General features: G+C 37.6%; 1 protein-coding gene across 1 annotated transcript in view; it reads left to right on the top strand.

Annotated features, from left to right (window-relative positions):
- The window catches only part of LOC150096673 (twitchin-like), a 2440784-nt gene that overhangs the window by 295165 nt on the left and 2118655 nt on the right, over window positions 1–26964 (top strand). The window contains exon 15 of the mRNA XM_090408679.1: window positions 7318–7424. Coding sequence (XP_090264805.1) covers window positions 7318–7424 — 107 coding nt within the window. The remainder of the gene's footprint in view (window positions 1–7317; window positions 7425–26964) is intronic.

Genomic DNA, 26964 nt, shown 5'->3' with positions numbered 1-26964 from the left:
TAAGAAAATTTGGGTAAAAACTATTAAAATAATTAATCATGGCATTAAAGAGCTAATGAAAGATGAGTGAGTGCCGTTGTATGGCAACTCCATTATTAAAGGTGTGCTGGAGGGTAGAATGCACAAGGTATACTTTCCAGGCGCTAAAAGGAGTAGAGTGATTGAGGCATTGGATATGACGCAGGAGTGAGCAAAAGAGTTAATAGTATTAATAGGTACAAATGAGTTGAGAAGAGGACAAAGAGTGTGTCAGAATGGATATCAGGCGGCTGCTTAGAAGGATAAAAGAGAGTAGTGTGACAGGAAGGGTAGTTAGCGTGTTGACTAGGTATGACTGTGGTGAAATGAAGCGGAGAGCAAGGATTATGTGGGCTGAAATGTGTGAGGAGACGGGAGTACAGTTTGTTAATGTGTGGAATGAGTTTGAGGGACGAAGTGAGCTGTATGGGAGCGATGGATTGCATTTGAGTGGTTATGGTGTGTCGCTTGGAGAGACTGCTGCTGGAAGGTAGAGAAGTGAATAGAGAGAATGAATCAGATCGAGTGGGAAGTGATATGGAAGAGCAGGAAAGTAAGACAGGAGAGATTGAAGGGTGGTTATGAATGGGGAAGTGAGTCGTATGAGTATAGAAAATGAGAGAATGGGTGTGTAAGAGGAGCAGGGAAACAGGGAGGTTCAGGGTGGACAGGGGGTACACAGCATGAGAAAGGTGGATTCTCCAAGAGGAGTTGTGCATGTGTAGGCAGGAAAGGAATGGGATGACCAGGGATCAAGAGGAAACAGTTGGACTTGAGAAGGGTTTTAAAATGAAAAAGCAGAAAGGGAAACGGCCCCAGTTGAGCATGGAGAGATCACATCGAGTGAGTGGTATCAGTGGAACTAGCTGTAGACTGTAGATCCAGAAATGAGCTGTTGTGTTTGTATACAAATGCTAAAAGTATAAGAAACAAGACAGATGAAATGGTTGCACTAATTGCATCTGTTCACCCAAGGATTGTCAGAATAAGTGAGACATGGTTAGATAAGGACGACATCCTGACAGGAATAGAGATGGAAGGGTATGATGTATTTCGTGAGGAGAGAAGGGGTAAAAAGGGAGGGGGAGTGCTATTGATGATAGAGAAAGAGTTATGTCTATATATATAAAGTAGAGATGCAAGAGGGAAATAGTGCTAATGGTTTTGAGGCAGCATGGTGTGAAATAGAGGTGAATGGAATCAAATACTTGGTTGGATTGTTATAGACCAGGTAATGTGGATGGTGGTGATAATGAAATGTTCATTCAAATTAACCAAGTAAATAAGAAAACGGTGATCATTATGGGTGATTTTAATTATGGCAGTATAGACTGGAATGATGAAATAGCAACTGGAAGTAAAGAAAATGAGTTTCTTGAGTTTTTGAGGGATAACTACCTCAGACAGTATGTAACAGAGGGCACGCAAGGATTGAGGGTCTTGAATTTGGTCATCTCATCAGATGATATAATTATAAATGAGGTGTCAAATCATCCATCAATAGGTGAGAGTGACCATGAGCTAATTATCTGGGTGGTTGCCAGCAGTGCGATGAACTCTATGAGAAAAGGGTATATGTGGAACTACAAGGGGAATGATTATGAAGAGATCAGGAGACAGCTTGCGGGTGTAGTGTGGAATGACGAGTTAGCTGGAAAAGAGATCAATGCAGCTTGGGGGGATTTTCAAAAAGTATCTAGTAGATGCAATGTTTAAATGTATTCCAAGGGTGAGAAGGTTAAATAAGGTGGGTGTGAGATGGATGAATAAGGAGATTAAGCATGCGATACAGAGAAAAAGGGCATTGTGTAAGCAGAATAAGAGAAGTGGAAATAACCAATTCCTTGAGGTCTATAAACACCAATCAAGGAGGGTGACTTGGTTGGTGAGGGTAGCTAAAGAGAAGTATGAACAGCAGTTGGCTAATGAAACCAAAAAGAATCCTAAGGAAATCTTTCGATATGTAGCCAGCAAAAGAAAGAATAATTATGGAAGGATGACCTTGATTGGAGAAAATGGTATAAAGACAGCTGATGCAGAATGTGTGGTGGAGATACTTAATGAACAGTTCATAAAGATCTTTCAATCTTATGAATGTCATATACTTGGATAATATAATTGGAAATATACTTGGATTTCGCAAAGGCTTTGGATAGAGTACCTCATGATAAGTTGACAGTCAAACTAGAGCTGATGGGGTTGGATATTAGATTGGTGCATTGGATTGGAGACTGGCTATCTGATAGTTATAAACAAGTTGTATATGGGGGAGCGATATCCAGGAAAAGGAAAGTCACTGGAGTGTTGAGTCTGTTTTAGGTCCATTACTGTTTAACTTGTATATTAATGATATAGGTGAAGATTTGGATGGAGATATTCAGTTGTTTGCAGATGATGCAAAGTTGGGACGAACCATGAAGTGTAGTGAAGATGTTGTGGCCTTACAGGACAACTTGAATAGATTGAGTGATTGGGCACGGGAATGGGAATGTGAATTCAATGTTGCAAAATGTAAGGTTTTAAAATTTGGAAAACAAAGATGGGATGCAGAATTTATGCTTGGTGAGAATATATTGTTGGAGGTAGAGAAAATAAGAGATCGGGGGTGATAGTGGATAAGGATCTAAAATTTAGGCGACACATCACCAAAATTGTGAAGACGACACAAAGGCATCTGGGAATGATGCGAAGGACATTGACGTGTAGAATTAGGGAGATTCTTGTTCCGTTGTATAAGGCTTTGATTATGCCACACATGGACTATTGTACCCAGATTTGGTCATCGGGTTTTCAGAAGGATGAAGAGATGTTGGAAAGGGTCCAAAGGCGACTGACTAAGTTAGTTTCTGACCTCTGGAATGTCAAGTATGAGGAAAGATCGAGAAGATGTAATTTGCAGAGTCTGGTGGACAGGAGGAAGAAGGGAGATATGATAGAGACCTACAAGTTGGAAAGGGGTTGTTATAGGATCAATGCTGGAGAAGTTTTACAGAGAATAGTGGGAGATCAGGGTAGAACCACAGATCATCCCTAGAAACTGTTTAAAGAGGGTGTGAGTAGGGGAGTAAGAGGCAGGTTTTTTTCGTGCAGAGTTGTGAATGATTGGAATGCCTTGCCTGAGAATGTGGTGTCTGCAAAGAATTTGAATGTGTTTAAAACATGGTACGATGAGCTGGATGTGTGATAAAAGGACCTCCCAGATGAGTCTTTGACTCTGAGGTCTTGTGGTGGTAATAATAATAATAATCTGAGAGTCATCATCATCATCATCATCATCATCATCATACGTATCAAGGATTTAGGCCTAGCATGGCCTGTTCTGGCCTTAGAAGTCATCGTGGAATCGTTTAAGAGGACGTCCTGGTTTTCTTTTTCCTAATGGCTTGTACTTTAAGGCTTTTTTTGGTAAGTTTTCATTCTTTGAACGTGTTCCATCCATTTATGTTTATATTTTTTAATTTTTTCTATTACTGGTTCTTGGTTTAATTCTTTCATAATATCTTCGTTTCTTTTGTTATCAAATAGGGTATACTTTGCAGTTTTTCTGATAAACTTCATTTCTGCTGTTGTTAATCTTTGTTTGTCTTTTTGTTTTATTGTCCAGATTTCGCTTCCATACATTAAGACCGGTAAGGCTAATGTATTGTATACTTTTAGCCTGGTTTGTTTTTGAACTAGGTTTGGTTTAAATATAGAGTTAATTACACCTGTTATTTTTAAATATTTTGCAATTTTTACATTTATATCTTTTTCATTTTTATATGTGATCATACATCCTAGGTAGTTAAATGAATTCACCTGTTCTAAGATCTTGTTATCTATTACTATTTTAGTTCTTGATGGATCTTGTCCTTTAAAGGCCATAGTTTTTGATTTTTCCGTTGATATTATCATACCATAATCTTTGGATATCTCATTTAGATTTCAAATGGCTTTCTGTAAGTTATCTTCAGAATTTGTAATTATTATTTGGTCGTCTGCAAAGAGGAGAATTGTTTAAGTTAACTGCAGCTGAAAGTTTAATTCCTTGATGTAAATTTTTACTCCATTTTATTATTATTTCATTTAAGTAGATATTAAAAAGAGTTGCTGAGAGGGGACATCCCTGTCGGACTCCTTGGTTTATCTCTCTTGTATATGATAGCTCGTGATTTAATCTTATTTGTATTTGATTATTTTCATATATACTTGTGATAGCTTTTAGGATATTATTTGGTATTTGTCTTTCTTTTAATATGTTAAATAATATGTTTCTTTTAACTTTGTCAAATGCTTTTTCAAAGTCAATAAATACAATATGTGTTTCTAAATTATATTCTCTTCTTTTCTCTATTATTAATTTTAGGCAAAAGGCTGGGTCTATACATGATCGTCCTTTTCTAAATCCATTCTGTACTTCTAGAATGTGAGAGTCAACATGGATTTGTGAAGGGGTGCTCTTGTTTTAGCAATATACTAGCCTTTTATGAGAAAGTTACAAGAGCATTATATGAGGGAAAGGCATATACTGCCATTTTCCTAGACTTAGCAAAGGCATTTGACAGGGTGCCACATGATAAGCTGATATTCAAATTGCAGCACATGGGTCTGGATGTCAGATAGGTCAACTGGATTCAGGATTGGCTGTCCGGTAGGTATCAGAGAGTTGTGTATGGTGAAACAATATCAGAGTGGCAGAAGGTTACAAGTGGGGTTCCAAAGGGCTCAGTACTGGGACCTATATTGTTTAATCTTTATATGAATGACATTTTCTATGGATTGCAAGGGGATATTCGGTTGTTTGCGGATGATGCGAAGCTGAGAAGGGTTATCAGTTATAGTGCAGATGTGGCATCCCTGCAAGATTATTTGAATAAACTAGACAGGTGGGCAAATGAATGGGGATGTCAGTTTAATGCAGCAAAATGTAAGGTCTTGAGGTTTGGGAAACATCGATGGGATGCTGCATACTCTATGGGAGGAGTTATACTGGAGGAAGTAGGGGAGATAAGAGATCTGGGGGTTGATGAATGATAGAAACCTGAAATTTATGGGACATATTGCAAAGGTAGTGAAGGTAACACAGAGGATCGCTGCAATAATGAGAAGGACACTGACCTGGATTGCAAGGGGATATTCGGTTGTTTGCGGATGATACGAAACTGAGAAGGGTTATCAGTTATAGTGCAGATGTGGCATCCCTGCAAGATTATTTGAATAAACTAGACAGGTGGGCAAATGATTGGGGATATCGGTTCAATGCAGCAAAATGTAAGGTCTTGAGGTTTGGGACACATCGATGGGACGCTGCATACTCTGTGGAAGGAGTTAAACTGGAGGAAGTAGGGGAGATAAGAGATCTGGGGTTGATGATTGATAGAAACCTGAAATTTATGGGACATATTGCAAAGGTTGTGAAGGTAACGCAGAGGATCGCTGCAATAATGAGAAGGACACTGACCTGCAGAGGTAAAATGGTTATCATTCTGTTGTATAAGACTCTGATCAGACCACACTTAGACTATTGTTCTCAGATCTGGTCCCCAGTATTTGAAGGGGATAAATTAACTGTGGAAAGAGTACAAAGGTGGATAACAAAGATGGTGTCGGGACTGTACAATGTTAGTTATGAGGTTCAGCTGAGGGGGTGTGGATTGCAGAGTTTGGTGGATAGAAGAAGGAGAGGTGATATGATTGAGACTTTTAAGCTGTTGAGGCTTAAAAATCTCAGTGAGGTGGTTACAGGGTTGACACTGGGGTGTTCTTTTGTTTGGTTGTACAGCGCGAAGGATTCATGACAAGTGGCCATCCCTGGAAGTTACGAAAGGAAACTGTGAGAAAGAGGGTGAGGAGTAGTTTCTTTGCATGGAGGGTGGTTGAATCATGGAATGCATTGTCTGATAGAGTGGTGAGAGAGTGAGAATGGTCAATGCATTTAAGGAGTGGTATGATAGACTTTGTGTTTCCTAGGAGGGACCTCCCTCGATGAGTCTTTTGACTCCATGGAGGCCTGAATAATAATAATAATAATAATAGTAATCTACTTAAGATTATAAAAATGATTTGCACCAAATAGAAAATGTAGCTGTTTAACTCTGAGGCTTCCGTAGTGAAAATAAAAAGATTAGTTAGACAAGGTTGTATCCTTTCATGAAATCTATTTAATATCTATAGTGAAGCAGTGATGAAAATGATCGAAAAACAAAAAATAAGAATTAGTATCACTGGTATAAAATACAAAAATCTCTGAAGTGCTGATGATACCATTCTAATAGCAGAAAACCAGAATAAATTAATCTAATTACTGCATCTACTAATTGAAGAAAGTAAAGAATTTGGATTAGATATAAATGCAAAAAAGACCAAATGTATGAAAATCTCAAAAGAAAACAGATTCAAGTGTATCTGGTTCAGATCTGTTTTCTTTTGTTAAAGCAGATATGCTAACCACTCGGCCAACCATGGCGGCAATTCAGTTCGTTGTTGCAAGGTGTAAGGTTCTGAAATTTGGTAGCAACATTAGAATGCAAAGGATACACTTGTTCGGAAAATTTTGGAAGAAGTTCAGGAGATAAGAGACCTTTGAGTGGTGGTGGACAAGGATTAGAAGTTCAGATGATGTCACATTGCACAAGTTGTGAAGACATCATATCAGATTATGGCAATGATGCAGAGGACCTTATCTTGTAAAATAAAGAGGTTTTGGTTTCATTGTATAAGGTTTTGGTTTCATTGTATAAGTCCTTGATTGGGCCTCATATGGATTATTGTGTGAGTACTTGTTCCCCTGGTTTTCATGGTGATGAGGGTATGTTGGAAAGGTCCAGAGAAGACTGACTAAGGTGGTAACTGGTCTTTGGGATGTGAGATATGAAATAAGATAAAGGGGATGTAGTTTGCAAATCCTTGTGAATAGTAGGAAGAGATGTATTATCATTGAGACATTTAAGTTGGTAATGTATTGTTACTGGGTGAATGTGGAAGAAATTTCTCATAGTATCAGAGCAGAGAGTAGAACAAGGGGACATCCCTGGAAAGTATAGAAGGAGGAGAGTGTGAGTAGGGGTTTAAGGAATAAGTTCTTTGCATGGAGAGTAGTTGGTGAGTGGAATGTGTTGCTTTACGTTGCGGTGAATTCAGATACATTGAATGAGTTTAAGGCACAGTTTGATGGACCTTTGTGAGTAATATTGTGTGCCTCCTATGATGAGTTGTTTAATTCCATGGAGGTCTGATGATGGTAATAATAATAATAATAATAATAATAATAATATATATATATACATTACACACACAGACATCAATAATCTCTAATTTCAGAAAGGACTTATAATTGATGAAACAGGAAAAACAAAGAAATTGCGTCCTGGTGAAGTGCTAGAAATTAGGCAGAAGAGACGAGGTAGTGGAGATGCACGAAGAGCTAGGTAAAATAATTTTTTTTTTTTCCAATTTTTCTTGTCATATATATTTGCTTCTTTGTTCATGCATAATATAGAATGTATCACTTAATGTAATTACTTTGAGTTTCATGGAAATTGATATTATTAATTGTTAACTATAACTGACAATTATGGATGCTGAAAGTTTTTGCCACTTGGTTATGTTATAAATTAAAGATGCCAAGAAATTATATTCTTGGTTTCATTCTTTATCCAAGTATAAGTGAACACAATTTGTGCATGAAGTAACTTCATGACTGGGTAACTTATGTATACAGACTAATGACTTCATATCACCTCACATAGCATTTTAATGCATGTGTAATGCATAGCATCATACATGTCTATAAGGATATGTGCTTTGCATTATGGGAAACTATGGCAATTGATGTGAAGTCATTAGTCTCTAGATATATATCCAATCATGAAGTTACTTCATGCACAAACTTTGTTTGCTTACACTTTGATAAAGGATGAAACCAAGAATATAATTCTTGGCATCTTTAATTTATGACAGTTATGGATATTATACTGCCCTTAACAAGAAATACTTGATGTTCTTCAGACGCCGACTTCTTTATATCAATCTATCAATCTGTTTGCATTTCTATCTTCTATTTAGCATCATTGCTAATAGATACAGCCACACTAAATGTATTTAATCCAATAACAACTCAAAAAATTATTAACTACTCTCCAAAACATCAACCCAGACAAGAAGAAGCCCACAGGATTCCTATACCATATATCAAAAGCATCTCTGAATGTTTGTCAAAAATTGTGAAGGAATACAAACTTGCTGCTATCTATAAACCAAATTCACAATTTTTTACCTTCTCCAAAAGACAAACACTCACTACTGATGCTGTCTGGCATATATGAACTGCTGTGTCTTGTAACTTCTCTTACTGTGGACAAACAGGAAGATCTGTAAATGACCTCATCTTTGAACATCAAGATCACATTCATCTTATCACACCTCACAAATCTGGTCTCGCACAACATAGAGTTTAAAATGCCAACCACAGGATCCAATGGCAACACCCCAAGCTACTACATCAGTTCATATATAAACATGAGCATTTGTATAAAGAAAGTGCTTTAGCTTTATGGCACAGACCCAATCTTAACCGTAATGACTGTCTCACTATTCCAAAAGTCTTGAAAATTTTTATGCTCAACTCTAGAAAATAAATTTATCAGTTATATTTTAATTTAATTTAATTACAGCCCAATAGTATTTAGTCCTTAAACATGTTACTGTATACATGGAAGGATTTCAATGTAAGCATGTGCACTTATGTGTTTTTTGAATGTAATTCCTATTGTTGTTTAATAACTGTACCGATGATGTCTTATGATACTTAAGATGAAATATTTACATATTATTAAAAAGTTAATTACTGTGGCATACTTATGAATTTATAGTTATTTATTATTACGATTATTTTTTGTCATAGGTTGACAGACCTTAAGGAAATGATAGAACACTGTGGGAGGTTTCCGTTGACATTAATGTATCTTATTTTTCTTTAAATTGATTCACAATCTACACTCAGAACACTTTTTTTTAGTAATGCAATGCAATGTATTTGACTCGCTAACTTACACTTCTGATATTATATAAACTGCAGTAAAATTTATTACAGTTTTATATAACTATGAGAAATAGCCTCTCATTCTTTTGTCACTCTCTCTCTCTCTCTCTCTCTCTCTCTCTCTCTCTCTCTCTCTCTCTCTCTCTCTCTCCATTCTGAATATCCACATTCATTTCAGTCTGGAAGGTTTTATACAATGGAACAGCATCAACTCTCTCTTCATCTCTGCTTCTAATTGTCTTCTTTATCACACCAGTATTGGCTATTACATGACAATTTCATAATGAGAGAGAGAGAGCAAGGGTAAGAAGAGAGAGAGAGAAAATGAGAGAAAATTAAAAGAGTGTGGAATGCACAGGATTCTGCAATGACAGCAGAAAAAGTTAGGGTTGTCACTGAGAGAATAATAAAAGTGAGGAGTGTGATGGATAGAGATTCAAAGATTTGCATATACAGATAAAGTGTTGGAAGAGTACTTGCTGGGAGAAATGAGAGAGACAGATACAGTGACATTAACAAAGAAGCAGAAGAAAGAAAATTTGGATGAGATGATAGCATGGTTGGTATGCATGACATGAGAAGTTCTGTGAATTAAGTGTTCAGAGATTTGAGATTTGTGATGCATAAGAGTGTAAGAGGAAAGATAGTGAGTGTGTTGCTTAGATATGATAATAAGAGTCGAGAAGAAGAAGAAGAAGAACAGTGATAATAGATAAGATGATTGTGAAAATGTGTAGTGAGAGATTGTCTGGAATATGAGGAGGCTTGGAGTGCATTTAATAATAGAAGAGTTATTCAGAAATTAATTACATTTGAACACAGAAGGATTTTGGCATTTAGAGAAGCAGTTGAATTCTGGCAAGTAGGTTAGGGCAGGGAAACTAGAGTTGTCAGGATGGAAGGTGGCTGGAGTGTCAAATTCAGGACATGACTTGGAGGATGGTGCACAATGGACAGAGAGAGAAAGAGAGAGATAGACTGCATATTATATTGAAGAGATGAGTAGAGACGCCATAGACTAAGAACAGTTTTAGTAATGTTGACAGTATGCTCTGTATGCAAAAATTAGAAATATTAGGAATAAAAGGATGTTTGTGATATTGACTGTTTCAGTCTGTCCATATATTATTTGTATCAGTGAAACATTGTTAACAGAGAAGAATATCATGAAAGTGATAGAAATTGAGGGGTGTAACATTCCTCCTGATTCTCAGGTAGAAAATCAGGAGGGATGTTATACAACAGGAGGGAAATTGTACTGATGGTTTTGAGAGTATATGGTGTGAGGTATACTGGTGCAAAAAAACAGAATATTTAGTTAGATATTGCTATAAGCCAAAAAATATACAAGATGAGGAGCAGAAAATCCCTCCCTATAAATATAAATTTGGCAGAGCAAACAGCATCCAGTAGTAAAGTAAAAAATTTCTGGAATTCTTGGAGATCAAATTTCTTAGACAGTATGCGATGGCAGGATCATGAAAATGAAAAGTCTTGAATTTGATCCATAATATCAGAGTATCTGATTGTCGCTGATATTTTATCCTTACTCCCACCTGGTGAGAGTGACCATGCAGTTCTGAAGTGGATGATGAATAGATATACAGAAGTATCAAGGAGGAGGGAATTATTATTATTATTATTGTTATGTGACCATTCCAAGGAGCCCAACGACTCTTGTGGGAGGGCATTCTATTTCAGTATATATATCTCACCATCTCTCCTACTTAATTTCCAACCACTACCATGAACATGTAATGCAATCTACCACCAGCAATGGTATTTTTTACCTGTAAATTTCACGTATGTGCATATGTGTGTGTGTTCTCGTGGACAGTTTGCCTGTGCGTGGGAAGAAAACCCAAGTTTCCGGAAGAAAAAACCCTTTTACTTCCATATGAGATTGGTTAATTCATCTTCACAAGGACTTTCCCAACTTTGCATCATCAGCAAACAACTGAAGATCCCCAGTGTTTAAAGATAACATTGCAGAAGTAGTAAAGACAACAAAGAGAATTGCTGTAGTATTGAAAAGGATGTTTATCAGCATGAAAAGTAGGTGTAAGTACCATCATATTGTAACCACGTCTAGAATATTTGCTCATATCTGGTCACAGGATTTGAAGGAAATGAAGTAACTATTGACAGGGAAGAGAGAGATGGATAGCAAAAATAATATTGAGACTGAGGATATTGCTCAATAGATTAGTGAAAGTAATTTTCAATATCTGATGAATGAAGAGGTGATGTGATTGCTACATTTATTATTATTATTATTATTATACCCCAAGACCCCATAGAGTCATAGAATCATCTAGGAAGTCCTTTTATCATACACACACTGCTCATTATACCGCACTTTTAAATGCACTCAAATTCTCTGCAGACACCACACTCTCAGGCAAGGCATTACAATTATTCACAGCTCTGCATGCAAAAAACCTGCTTTTTACTCCCTGCTCACCCCCTCTTTATACAGTTTCCAGGGATGATCTCTGGTTCTCCCCTGATTTCCCACTGTTTTCTGTAGAACCTCTCCAACATCGATCCTATAAAAAACCCATGCTAACCTGTAGGTCTCTATCATATCTCCCCTCTTCCTCCTATTCCCACTAGACTGTAAATTGAATCTTCTCAACTTTTCCTGATATTTGACATTCCTGATGTCAAAAACTACCTTAGTCAGTCACCTCTGGACCCTTTCCAACATATGTTCGTCCTTCTGAAAACCAGGTTACCAAATCTGGGTACAGTAGTCCATGTGTGGCCTAATCAAAGCATTATACAATGGAAAAAGAATCTCCCTATGTCTACAAGTCAGTGTCCTACTCATCATTCCCAGAAGTCTTTGTGTTGTCTTCACAATTTTGGCAATGTGTTCCCTAAATTTTAGATCCTTATCCACTATCACCCCAAGATCTCTTATTTCCTCCACTTCTGACAATATGTCCCCACCAAACATAAATTCTTTATCCCATCTTTGTTTCCCAAATTTTAAAACCTTACATTTTGCAATGTTGAACTCGCATCCCCATTCCTGTGCCCAATCGCTCAATTTATTCAAGTCTTCTCTACTCTTCATAGTTTGTCCCAACTTTGCATCATATGCAAACAACTGAATATCTCCATCCAAGTCTTCGCTAATATCATTAATATACAAGTTAAACATTAATTGCCTTTTAACAGACCCATGAGGTACACCACTACTAGTGACTTTCCTTTTCCGGGATATTGCTCCCCCATACACAACTTGCTGATACCTGTTAGATAACCAGTCTCCGATCCAACGCATTAATCTAATATCAAACCCCATCCGCTCTAGTTTGACTATAGACTTATCATGTGGTAATCTATCAAAAGCCTTCCAAGGAAGCAGTCACCTTATTGTAATAAGTGAGTAGATTACTAAAACATGACCTCCCTTTTGCAAATCCATGCTGTCCATCAAAGATAATACCATTGTTGTCAACTGAATTCTGGATCCTAGTTCTCGCCAGCTTCTCCAACAACTTAACCACAACACCTGACACAGAGATAGGCCTATAATTTGATGCTTGAGTTCTGTCACCTCCATTATGAAGCGGCACAATCTTGCCCTCCTTCCACTCCTTAGGAACTTGACCCACTCAAATTCCCTGGCACATTCCTTCAAAATACGTGGTAATTTATTATGAAGTTCCACAGTCTTTTTAACATCTAGTTTGCTCAACTCCCCATACACCTCTTGCTCACTTGCAGTCAGTCTTTCCTCCCCATCATCTGCTCTCAATCTCTCCATGCAGTCACATTCACAAGACTGAAAGACCTTTATGAACTGCTCATTAAGTATCTTTACTATATCTTCCGCAACAGCTGTCCTTATGCCATTTTCTTCAATCAATGTCATTCTTCCATAATCATTCTTTTTTGGGTAGCAAGAGTGAGTTATGAGCCACAGTTAGCTAATGAAGCTAAAAAGAATCCTAGGGAGATCTTTTGATATGTAACCAGCAAAAAGCTGACTACATATTGAAAGATCTCCCTAGGATTCTTTTTGGCTTCATTAGCTAACTGCTGCTCATACCTCACTTTTGCTACCCTTACCAACCAAGTCTGGCATTACCAACCATGGCCTTGGTTGGTAAGGCCAGTATGTTGGTTATTACCACTTCTCTTATGCTACCTCCATCATTGCCTTTTTCTCTGTACCATATTCTTAATCTGTTTATTTATCCATTTCATACCTACCTTATTTAACCTTCTGACCCTTGGAATACATTTAGACATTTATTTCATTTATTCTACTAGTTAGTAGAATACATTTATTCTACTGGATAGCTGTTGAAAATCCCCCAAGCTGCATCTCTTTTCTAGCTAACTCCTCATTCCATGCTACATCCGCAAGCTGTCTCCTGAGCTCTTCATAATCACCCCTCTTGTAGTTGCACGTATACCCTTTACTCACAGAGGTCCTGTTACTGCTGGCAACCACTCAGGTAATCACATCATGGTCACTCTCACCAATTGGTGGGTGATTGGACAGCTCATTTATAATTACATCCTTTGATGAGATTATCACATCAAAGACCCTCAATCCTCGTGTGCCCTCTGTTACATACTGCCTGAGGTAATTGTCACTCAAAAACTCAAGAAATGCATTTCCTTTACTTGCAGTTGCAATCTCATCATCCCAGTCTGTATTACCATAATTAAAATTGCCCATAATGATCACCCTTTTCTTATTTGCTTGAGTAATTTGATTATACATTTCATAGTCAGTACCATCCAAATTAACATGTCTATAACAATATCCAACCAAGTATTTCATTCTATTCACTACTATCTCACACCATACTGCCTCAAAACCACTGGCACTATTTCCCTCTTGCATCATTACTTTGTATGGACATAACTTTTTCTCTGTCATCAATAGCACTCCCCTCTGTTTTTACTCTCTCTATCCTCACAAAACGCATGATACCCTTCCATCTCTATTCCTGTCCAGATGTCGTCCTAATCCAACCATGTCTCACTTATTCCAACAATTTTTGGGTAAACAGACTCAATTAATGCAACCATTTCATCTGCCTTGTTTCCTATACTTCTAGCATTTATATACAAACACAACAGCTCATTCCTGGATCTGTAGCTAGTTTCACTGATATCACTCATTTGATCTGATTTCTCCATGCTCAACTGAAGCCATTTCCCTTTCTGCTTATTCAACTTCAAATTGAACTGTTTCTCTTGATCCCAGGTCATCCTATTCCTTTCCTGTCTACACATGCATTCACATCCTCATGGAGCATCCATCTTTCTCACTCTGTGTTTCCCTGTCCGGCTTGCACACCTGTTCTCTCATTCTCTATACTCATTCAACTCACTTCCTCATTCATAACTACCTCTTCAATCTCTCCTATCTTACTCTCCTGCTCTTCCACATCACTTCCCACTTGATCAGAATCATTCTCTGCACTCACTTCTTTACCTTCCAGCAGCAGTCTCTCCAAGTAACTCACACCAAAACAACTCAAATGCAGTCCATCACTCTTTTATAGTTCACTTCATCCTTTAAACTGATTCCACACTTTAACAAATTGCACTCCTTTCACCTCACACATTTCAGCTAACATATCATTAATAATCCTTGCTCTCTGCCCCATCTCACCACTGTCATACCTTGGCAACACGCTTACTACCTTTCTTATTATGCTATTCTCTTTTATCCTTCTAAGCAACCTTCTGATATCCAATGTGATGTGCTCTTTGCTTACAGTCAAGTCATTTATTATTATAATTATTATTATTATTCAGGCATCCATGGAGTCAAACTAGGTTTTTATTGAAAATGTTTTTCGTAAAGAACATTGAATTTCTTGATTTGGCTTTTTTTTGAATAATAGCTCTGAAAGGTCTTTTCAAAAGACCTTTCAGAGGTATTATTTTTTATTATTATTATTTTTATTCAGGCTTCCATGGAGTCAAAAGACTTATCGTGGGAGGTCCTTTCTAAGAAACACAAGTCTATCAAAACTCATCGAGGGAGGTCCCTCCTAGGAAACACAAAGTCTATCATACCACTCCTTAAATGCATTGACCGTTCTCGCTCTCGCCACTCCATCAGGCAATGCATTCCATGCTTCAGCCACCCTCCATGCAAAGAAACCACTCCTCACCCTCTTTCTCACAGTTTCCTTTTGTAACTTACAGGGATGGCCCCTTGTCATGACTCGTTCCTGCTGTTCAACCAATCAAAAGAACTCCTCAGTGTCAACCCTGTAACCACCTCTCAACAGTTTAAAAGTCTCAATCATATAACTCCTCCTCCTTCTATCCACCAAACTCTGCAGTCCACACTCCCTCAGTCGATCCTCATAACTGGCATTGTACAATCCCGACACCATCTTTGTTATCCACGTTTGTACCATTAACACAGTTAATTTATCCCCTTCAAATCCTGGGGACTAGATCTGAGAACAATAGTCCAAGTGTGGTCTGATCAGAGTCTTATACAACGGAATTATAAACCTTTTATCTCTGCAGGTCAGTGTCCTTCTCATTATTGCATAATCCTCTGCTTACCTTCAATACCTTTGCAATATGTTCCCTAAATTTCAGGTTTCTATCAATAATTAAAACCCAGATCTCTTGTCTCTCCTACTTCCTCCAGTTTAACTCCTCCCATAGAGTATGCAGCATCCCATCGATGTTTCCCAAACCTCAAGACCTTACATTTTGCCTCATTAAACTGATAATCCCAATCATTTTCCCATTTATCTAGCTTATTCAAATCCTCTTGCAGGGCTACATCTGCACTATTACTAATAACCCTTCCCAGCTTGGTATCATCTGCAAACAACCAAATATCCCCTTGCAATCCAAGGACAATGTCATTGATATAAAGGTTAAACAATATAGGTCCCAGTACTGAGCCCTGTGTAAGGTACTGGAAATATCCTCGTAAATCTGATAGCATTGAAAGTCTATCTGGCATAGTTCAAATCTGATATGTTGTATTTGCTCAAGTGAAAGCGGCAAACATGTTTTAAAATAAATATGCTTAGGTCATCTTGAATGGAATCGTTCTTTCAAAATAAGAACCTTAGGAATGATGTTATGGTTTCTGCATCTCTTCAAAAACGTAAGGTGATTTAACAGTTTAGCCTTTTTACATTTAAGTAGCTCAAAAAGACATAAATGGTGTTTAGTTTCCCCAATGAAGGCTATTCATAAAAATAGAATGGTTATTTTTGACCACATGAATATTATTATTATTTTTATTATCATGAATAGCCTCCATGGTACGTCCACCAGGTACGTCATTTTGAGCTACTTAAATGTAAAAAGGCTAAACTGTTAAATTACCTTACGTTTTTGAAGATATGCAGAAATCATAACATCATTCCTAAGTTTCTTATTTGAGAGAACGATTCCATTCAAGACGAGTTAAGCATATTTATTTTAAAACATCTTTGACTCTTTTATGTGAGCAGATTCAACATATCAGATTTGAACTATGCCAAATAGACTTTCAATGCTATCAGATTTGCGAGGATATTTCCAATACTTTAGACCAAACTTATGGTCACTTTTAGATAGAATGATAAATAATAGCTATGACAACACCTTTTCTATCGATAAACAAATCCAAATGAAGAAATTCAATGTTCTTTATGAAAAACATTTTCAGTCAAAAACTAGTTTGCTGGACAACACTGTTATATTTAATTGCTCCGATCGTGTTCTATCAAAATCAGAAGTGACTTAAAAAAAGGCTTCAATTTTGCTATTACTCCTGATCTAATTCCTAAAGTGGACATTATATGCAATATAGAAAAGGTCATTTCATTGCTACCAGAACCCATAGCTAATGATTTCAGACTTAAAAGCAGTATCGTTCTCTCTTCTTCAAGAGCTCCTCACAAAAATATCACTCGTCTAGAAAGAATTGCTATGTTTAGGTTAAAGAAAGATAAAGAAATCATCATTTTAATGGCTGATAAAGACAATATCTACTTACCGTGTTTTAGATTCAGATCCTAATTTAAAGAATTGCAATGATACCAACGATTTATTACGTAATATGAATAGCTAGTCAACAGATTTAAAACGGAGATTAAAGTCTATGCATCCACTAACGCTGAGATTATATGGCTCTGAATTCCAAATTCCAAAGTCCATAAAAATGGAATACTGTTACGCCCCATCATTGATGGTATAAATACGCCTACATATTTATTATCTAAACACCTTGCAGTTCTTCTCAAAGCACACATCTGCAATTCAGATAGTTACATATGAAATTCAGAACATTTCGTGGAGAAATTAAACAACATCTCGATCTCCAATACAGATCTTCTGGCAAGCCTGGATGTGGCATCATTATTTACCAATATTCCAGTGGAGGAAGTGATTGATATTTTAGGAAACTTCTTCCATTACTTCTTCTTTTTCCCTCATTGGAACAAAGAAGTAACATTCTAACTTTTTCCTATGGAATAAAACTTTTTACCAGCAATTAACAGGCTTTGCAATGGGAAGCCCTCTTTCACCACCTTGTGCTGATCTCTTTATGGAGAAATTTGAAAATAAAATTTTATCTGAACTAGACCTTAAAGCAACAGTTTGGTGGAGATACGTTGACAATATTTTTATTGTTTGGAAAAATACGGAAAAGGATTTGTTCGATTTCCTAAGCAAGATCAACTCTTTACATCACAAAATTAAATTCACTCTAGAACTGTAGATAACCAATTACCATTTCTGGACATTTTAATTAAGAAACAAATAAATGGACGCATCAGCCTTACAGTTTATTGCAAACCTACCAATACAGGTAGAAGCTTACACTTCGCTTCTTCACACCATACTTCTCAGAAATATGGTGTGAAGAAGAGAAGCATTGTACACACGCTAAAAAATAGAGCCTCTCTCATTACAAATGATGATAAACACCTCCAAGATGAACTATCAATGATATCAAATAATCTTATAAAGAATGGTTATCCTAGGAAATTGATCCATAAGATTCTTTTCTGTGATCCCCCACAAAGACGACCGGAAGATATACATTACAGTTCTACTATTGTGATTCCATTTACAGGGACAGTTTCTGCTAAGATTGCTAAATTCCTCAAGCCAAATGGAATACGAGTAGCTTTTAAACCATCACAGACCATTCGTCAAGAATTGGTGAATGGTATGTGAAGACCATTGAAAAATACATATTTGAAAAAAGTCATCCTTTTTTCAGATATGCTGGAAATGTCACATAGGAAACGTCAACAATAATAAAGAAGACAAATCGGGGTTAGCATTTCATTTTGCTAGGACTAACCATGTTATGGAATAGGATAAAAGCTCCATGCCCTACTTAGAGGAGAATTTCTGCTCCCGAATGATAAAAGAAGCCACAACAGTTCTCCGTTCAAAAGAAAACCTAAATAGAAACCAAAGATTAATTCTGCCAAAGGATTAATTCTACATAACAACTAGTAGATCATACATGTGCTATACGTGTGATGTACGCGTTTTTCTGCTTTTATAAAAATGCAATTGTATTCGGTCCATTTATGGTTTCAATGCAAACAGTTTTTTAGCATTTAGGTGTCTTACATTTATATGATTTTAACCCTGATGAAGCCAACTGGCACAGTTGGCGAAACTAGTTGGCATAACTTAGTTTAAAATAAATATATTTCACCAAAAAAAAAAAAAAAAATAGTAGGCATTCTCTCCTATAAGGTTTGAACAGGTTCTGTATAGGGAGGGTGCAGCAGAAGTCTGTTTTAGAGCCATTGCTGTGTATCCTGTATGTTGATGATAATGGGAAGATTTGAATGGGGATATGAGGATATACAGCTATTTGCAGATAATGCAAAGGACAATGTCATTGATATAAAGGTTAAACAATATAGACCCCAGTACTGAGCCCTGTGGAACTTCACTTGTAACCTTCTGCCTCTTTGATATTGCTCCATCATACAAAACTCTCTGATACCTATCGTACAGCCAATCCTGAATCCAGTTGACTAATCTGACATCTAGACCCATGTGCCGCAACTTGAATAACAGCTTATCATGTGGCATCCTGTCAGATGCTTTTGCTAAGTCTAAGAAAATGGCAGTATATGCCTTTCCCTCATCTAATGCTCTTGTAACTTTATCATAAAAGGCTAGCATATTGCTAAAACAAGAGTGCCCCTTCACATATACATGTTGACTCTCACTGATAACATTACCCTCATCTGCCCAATGCTGTATATGGTCCCTCATTACTTTCTCCAAGATCTTACTAACTACTGATGACACACAAACTGACCTATAATTAGACACTTTCAGTCTGCTACCGCCCTTATGTAATGCCACTATCTTACCTTTCTTCTATTCCATGGGTGCCTTTCCCATAGCCAGACTTTTATTGAAAAGCCAGGTCAAGGGCACTGTCAGTTCCTTAGCATATTCTCTCAAAACTCGTGGTGAAATACCATCCAGTCCCACAGCTTTAATAACATCCAGAGTACTCAGTATGTGGAATACACTCTCCTCCTACACCTCTAAACCTCGAACCTGCTCTATCCCTCTAGTATTCAAATTGACTCCTCCAGGATGAAATACTCCAGTAAAGTGTTCACTGAACAATTCCACTATGCCCTCTTCATCAGTCACTCTATTCCTATTTTTATCCCACAGTGTCATTCTTCCACAGTCATTTCTCCTCCTACTGGCCACATAGCCAAAAAATTCCTTAGGATTTTCCTTGGATCTGAGGGCCAATCTTTTCTCATATTCCAGTTTTGCCTTCCTTACCATACTAGTCACTTTTCTGGCCAGTGTCTTATATTCTTCATGCATCTTCTCTTCACCTGTCTCCTTATAACTCTTCCATAGCCTCTTTTTTGCATGCAATTCCTGTTTAATATTGTTTGTCATCCACTTTACTCCAAATTGTGTCCTCTTCTTCACTCGTGGAATACAGCTTACCATTGCTGCTAACAAATATTCCTTCACAATTTCCCAAGCACTAATGATATCCCGGCCTTCCAGTTCCTCCCTCCACGAAACCAAGTTGACGTCCAAGACTATTATAATCACCTGCTTTATAGTTCCATATACATTCCCGTCTCTTTGACGCTCCTGCATGTCTATTCATTTCCCAAGTCAAAACCATATGGTTACTCTCACCAACTGGTGGGAGAGATGTCATCTCAGTTATTATCAACTCTTCTAGTGCTATAATCAAATCCAAAACTCTTGAATCACTTGTTCCCTGTGTTACATGTTGCCTAAGACATTTGTCCCTCAAGAATTCTAGAAATTCCATTCACCTATTGCTACATGCATCAATGTGAACATGGGGTTAGATGGGATATCTGCTCATGTATTATGAGAATGTTCAACGGAATCAATTCTTCTGACCAAGCTGTTTAATTCAGGCCTCACTACTGGGAAGATGACTATTATTATTATTATTATTATTATTCATGACACCTCCAAGGAGTCCGAAGACTCATCGCAGGAGGACACCTACTATACAACTGTTTTCACCACTACACCGAACCTCTACCAATCATCTCCATCAATGCCATCTACCGCCCAACACCACCACCACAACTAGTATTTTTTATCTGTAAATTGCGTGTGTTCTGAAAGGCCGATTTGTCTGTATGTAGGATGAAAAATCCGAGTTTCCAGGAGGAAAAACCCCACTACCTTCATATGAGATCGACTAACTCACCTTCGATTGAAAAAGTCCACATAAAGATTCCTCTCATAAAGACTATGGAGGGGAAAGAGGGCAAAATAAGCCCACAGCAGAAAGGAGGTGCTAAAACAGAAGTAGCAAATTATAGGCCAAACAGTAATTCAGAAGTGCTGGTTAAGGTATTGGAAAAGTTGGTGAAAGACATAATTCAAGATTGGATGGATAGGAGTGTGATAATCTATAAGGGACAACATGGTTTTGTGAAGAGTAGGTCTTGTCTTAGTAATTTGCTTACTTTTTATAATAAAGTAATGATGAAGTTGGATAAGGAACAAGGCTACTCAGTGATATTGCTTTAACTTTACAAAAGCGTTTGGACAGGATTTCACATAGAACTCTGTCGCGTAAATTATAGCATATAGCAGTGGTCTCAAATTGGTGGTCCCCGAAGCAATTTTACACGGCCCACGAATACATTTCAATTATGTATTTGTTGTAAATATGGTGCTTATAGTTTAAGAGACATAGAGATATGGACTGAGCTTATGTGCGCATAAGCTCAGTCCATATCTACAATTTACAATCAGTAAATTTAGTTTGCCAGCCGACAGTTAGTAGCACTTCAGTATTCTGGTGTTTCTGATGCACAGTTGTGCAGTTCATATTGCAATATAGATGGAGACAAACTAACGTATGGCTTATAAAACCTGTTTATTTGTGCTTGTTGTTAGATCTACATTATATCAATACCTATCATTTAGAATTGTACATAACTTTTGAGTGTTGCTTTAATTCAAAAATTCATCTTGTTGAATTCAAGTTGTAAATAAAATTATAATAGTGATTTTAATTAAGAGATTAAACTGCAAGCCATGTCTTTAACAAAAAGTAAAAGAAAAGTGGACGAAAAAAGACGTGTTTTTCAAGATAAATGGGAAATTATGTACTTTTGTGGTGTTGTGCACAATAAAATTGTATGTTTTATTTGTAATAAGGGAATATCAATTCCAAAAGAATACAATTTATGCCACCATTACGAAAGGAATCATGAAGAAAAATTTTAAATGTTGGAAGGCAAATTGAGGGAAGAAAAGTTACAGTTTCTGAAATCTGGCTTACAATGACAACAAAATTTTTTTACTGAAGCAAATAAATCCAGTGAAGCAACAGTTCACGCAAGTTTTGCTCTCACGCACATCATTGCAAAATGATCAAAACCATTTACTGATGGCGAATTCCTTGAAGACTGTTTGATTAAGTCTGCTGAACTTTTTTGTCCTGACAAACAACAATTATTTAAAAATATTAGTTTATCAGCCAACACGGCAGCGGAACATATTAACGAAATTGCTAGTGATTTATGATGTCAGTTTAAAGAAAAAAGTATAGATTCTGCAGCATTCTCAATAACAGTTGATGAGAGTACTGACATCACAGATATAGCACAACTCGCCATTTTCATACGAGGTGTTACTGATGAATTTGAAGTAATTGAGGAATTATTGGAAATATTTCCTATGAAAGGAAAAACTGGTGCATAGGATATTTTTTCTAAAATAAAAACTGTAATAGATAAATATAAATTAAGTTGGGATAAAATGGTTGGATTTGCAAGTGATGGTGCAGCTGCTATGGTTGATAAAAAGAATAGAGTAGCAGTAAAATTAAGAAATATACTGAAAGAAGAAAAATTTCAGAATAAATTTTGCACTATACATTGCATTATTTATCAAGAAACACTTTGTGCCAAAATTTTGCAGATGGATAATGTTATGGAAACAGTAACTAAAACAGTAAACTTTATCCGTGGACGAGCTCCGAATCATCGAGAAATTGTTGCATTGCTTGAAGAAATTGAAAGTGAGTATGGAGAAATGATTTATTATAATGAGGTGAGGTGGTTAAGTCGAGGAACTGTATTGAAATGGTTTTTTGATTTAATAAATGAAATCAAAATTTTCATGACACAAAAAAATAAAACCATTGAAGAGCTACGTAATGATACATGGATAACAGATTTAGCATTTCTTGTTGACTTAACCGGGCATTTAAATATTCTCAATAAAGCTGCAACAAAAGAATAAACTTATCACTGACATGTATGCTAGTATTAAAGCTTTTAAAGTTAAATTGCAATTATTATTATTATTATTATTATTATTGTTCTGGGAAACTCCAAGGAGTCAACAGACTCATCGAGGGAGGCCCTAACATCATGTCAAGAACAATTATTCAACATTCACACAGTATCTACCATACCTTATCTTGAACTCATTCACGGTCGTAGCACCCACAACAGACTCTGGAAGCTTATTCCACTCATTTACCACTCTCCAAGTAAAGAACCTAGCTCTAACACCCTTGTCAACCATGCTCTTGCCCAGCTTCCATGCATGGCCCCTAGTCCTCCCACCACCAGTCATATTTTCAAAAATATCTTCTGGATCAATCTTATAAAAACCCTTCAGTAATTTGAATGTCTCAATCATATCACCCCTCCTTCGCCTATCGTCCAATTTCTGCAACCCACAAATCTTCAACCTATTCTCATAAGGTTCATTCCACAGACCTGCTATCATCTTGGTCACTCGTCTCTGGACCCTCTCCACTTCCTTCCCATCACAAAGAAACCCTGGTGCCCATAACTGGGCACAGAAGTCCAGATGGGGTCTTATCAAGGCTCGATACAGAGGAACAACAACTTGTTCGTCTCTGCATGTTGAAGTATTTTTCAGAAGCCAAGTGTTTTGGTGAGCTGTTTTAGTTACTTTTGCAATGTAGAAGGGTAACGAGTGTGGTAAAAACAGCAAAAGCCGATTATGAAAGGAAACTAGCTATGCAAGCAAAAGAGAATCCCAAACAGTTCTTTCAATATGGTGCAAGCAAGAAAAAAACTGTACATGGCAAAATGATTTTAAGGAATGACGATGGTAAAGAGTTCACTGAACCAGTCGATATAGTGGAGTTACTGAGCGCGCACTTTGCAAAAGTATATCATCCAGGTGGTGACGTTGAAAAAATGAAGGAACCATTAGTTTATATGGGAATTGTGATGAATGAAGTGGAGTTGAATAGTCTATTGCAGAACCTTAATGTGAATACATCTGTGGGATTGGATGGTATACCGGCACGGGTCTTGCATGAAGCGGCTAATGAATTATCAGTGCCCATGACCATGTTGTTTAATCTGAGTCTCAGGTCTGGCTTAGTCCCGAAGGCGTGGAAAGAGGGGAAAATAGTTCCACTGCATAAAGGAGGATCCAAGACTATGGTTGCAAATTACCGACCGATCAGCATATCAGGAGTCGTTGTCAAGGTCTTGTAGAAAGTAGTCAAGGGAAAAATACAGGAATGGATTGATGAAAATGAGATACTGTACAGAGGACAGCATGGCTTTGCGAAGGGTAGATCATGCCTCAGTAACTTGCTCAAGTTTTATAACAAGGTGACGGCTGAACTGGATAAGTGAAATGGGTTTACAGTGATACTGCTGGACCTGGCAAAGGCGTTTGACAGGATACCACATGGAATTCTAATCCGTAAACTACAACATATGGGAATGGATATAGGGTTGGTGAGATGGATAGCTGGGTGGTTGATGGAGAGATATCAAAGAGTAGTTTATTCAGGAGTAGAGTCCAAAAAACGGCCTGTGACTAGTGGTGTGCCACAGGGTTCTGTTCTTGGACCACTGCTGTTTAATCTGTTCATTAACGATATAGGGAATAGTCTAAGTGGGACAGTTCATTTGTTCGCTGATGATGCAAAGTTGGGTAGGGCGATAGTGAATGCAGAAGATGTCAAAGTCTTGCAAGATGACTTAGATAGATTGGAGTTCTGGACTAAGGAGAATGGATGTCAATTTAATGTGACAAAATGTAAGGTTATGCATTTCGGAGTGAAAAGATTAGCAGCAGTATACCACATTGGTGGAACTGTACTCCAAGAGATTGATGAGGCCAGGGACTTGGGAGTGTTGGTGGATAGGGAGATGAAGTTTAGGGGGCACATTGCGAAAGTACCTAAATCAGCTCATCAACTCACTTGGTTGTTGAAAAATACCTTGACGAGCAGAGAAAAACAAGTTATTGTACCTCTGTACCGAGCCCTGATAAGACCTCATCTCGACTACTGTGCCCAGATTTGGTCACCTCGGTTCCTTCTTGATGGGGAGGAGGTTGAGAGCATCCAGAGGCGAGTGACTAAGATGATAGCAGGTCTATGGAATGAACCATATGAGAACAGGTTGAAGATTTGTGGGTTGCAGAAACTAGTTGATAGGCGAAAAAGGGGAGATATGATTGAGACATTCAAATTGCTAAAAGGATTCTATAGGATTAATTCAGATGATATTTTTGAGATCAGGACTGGTGGTGGGAGAACTAGGGGACACCCATGGAAGCTGGGCAAGAGCGTGGTTAGCAGGGGTGTTAGAGCTGGGTTCTTTACTTTTAGAGTGGTAAATGAGTGGAATAAGCTGCCAGAGTCTGTTGTGGGTGCTATGACAGTGAGCGAGTTCAAGGCAAGGTATGATAGATACTGTGAGAATGTTGAACAGCTGTGTGAACATGATGTTTAGGGCCTCCCTCGATGAGTCTAGGGACTCCTGGAGTAGCCCGTGATAATAATAATAGTAATAATAATAATAAATAATGTGCCCCTTAACAACTCCCTATCCACCAACACTCCCAAATCCCTGGCCTCATCAATCTCCTGGAGTATGGTTCCACCAATGTGATATACTGCTGCTATTCTTTTCACCCCAAAGTGCATAACCTTACACTTTGCCACATTAAATTTACATCCATTTTTCCTAGCCCAGTCCTCCAAACTATCCAAATCATCCTGTAAAATTTTGACATCCTGTGCACTCACAATTGCTCTAATCAAATTTGCATCATCAGAAAACAAGTGAACACTTCCTCTCAGATCCTTTCCAATTTCATTGATGAACAAATTGAAAAGCAGTGGTCCAAGAACAGAGCCCTGTGGCACTCCACTAGTCACAAGACGTCTTTTAGACTCCACTCCTGAATAAACCACTCTTTGATATCTCTCCTTCAACCACCCTCCTATCCATCTCACCAACCCTATATCTATACCCATCTGCTCCAGTTTACTGATTAGGGTTCCATGTGGTATCCTATCAAAGGCCTTGGCAAGGTCGAGTAGTATCACTGTAAACCCATTACCCCTATCCAGTTCAGCCGTCACTGTGTTATAAAACGTGAGCAAGTTACTGAGGCATGATCTACCCTTCACAAAACCATGTTGTCCCCTATACAATATCCCATTTTCATCTATCCAATCCTGTATTCTTTTCTTGACTAATTTCTCTAAGACCTTGACAATGATTCCTGATATGCTAATCGGTCGGTAATTTACAACAGCAGTCTTGGAACCACCTTTATGCAGTGGAACTATTTTCCCCTCTTTCCACCCGCTTGGGACTAACCCAGACCCAAGACTCAAATTAAACAAAATGGTCAAGGGTACTGACAATTCTTTAGCTGCTTCTCGTACAACACGAGCTGGTATACCATCTAATCCCACAGATGTATTGACATTGAGGTTATGTAATAGACTACTCACCTCCACTTCATTAACCACAATTCCCGTATAATCTACTGGTTTATTCGTTTCTGCAATGTCACCACCTGGATGATATACTCTTGCAAAGTGCTCACTCAGTAACTCAACTATCTCAACTGATTCAGTTACCTCCCTACCATCGGCATTCTTTAAAATCAATCTGCCATGTACATTTTTCCTTTTACTTGCTACATATCTAAAAAACTGTTTAGGATTCTCTTTAGCCTGCATGGCCAATGTTCTTTCGTAATCCTTTTTTGCTTTTCTTACCACACGCGTCACCCTTCTGGCCTGTGCTTTACACCGTTCATGTGCCTGCCGGTCACCCTTCTCCTTAAATTCCCTCCATAGTTGTTTCTTTTTTTGCAGCTCAAGCTTAATGGTGTTATTCATCCATTTAACCCCTACTTGATTTATTATTCGGACTCTAGGTATACAGTCAGCCATTGCTTCATGCAAGCACTTCTTAACTACCTCCCATGCTCTATCAACTTCTAGTCCTTGCAGTTGTACATGCCATGACACTGAACCAATCAAACTCCTAAGCTTGTCATACTTTCCAGCCCAATAATTCCACATGTACCCTGCCTTATTTGAAAATTCTACACCTTTAACCACCTCCCAAGTTAAGACCCTATGATCACTCTCACCG

Source organism: Typopeltis vanoorti, chromosome 18, assembly GCF_054136105.1.
Source record: "Typopeltis vanoorti isolate ZY-2024b chromosome 18, IOZ_Tvanoo_1.0, whole genome shotgun sequence".
NCBI lineage: Eukaryota > Metazoa > Arthropoda > Arachnida > Uropygi > Thelyphonidae > Typopeltis > Typopeltis vanoorti.
Note: the sequence above shows the minus strand (reverse complement) of the source record. Positions and strands in the feature narration are given on the sequence as shown.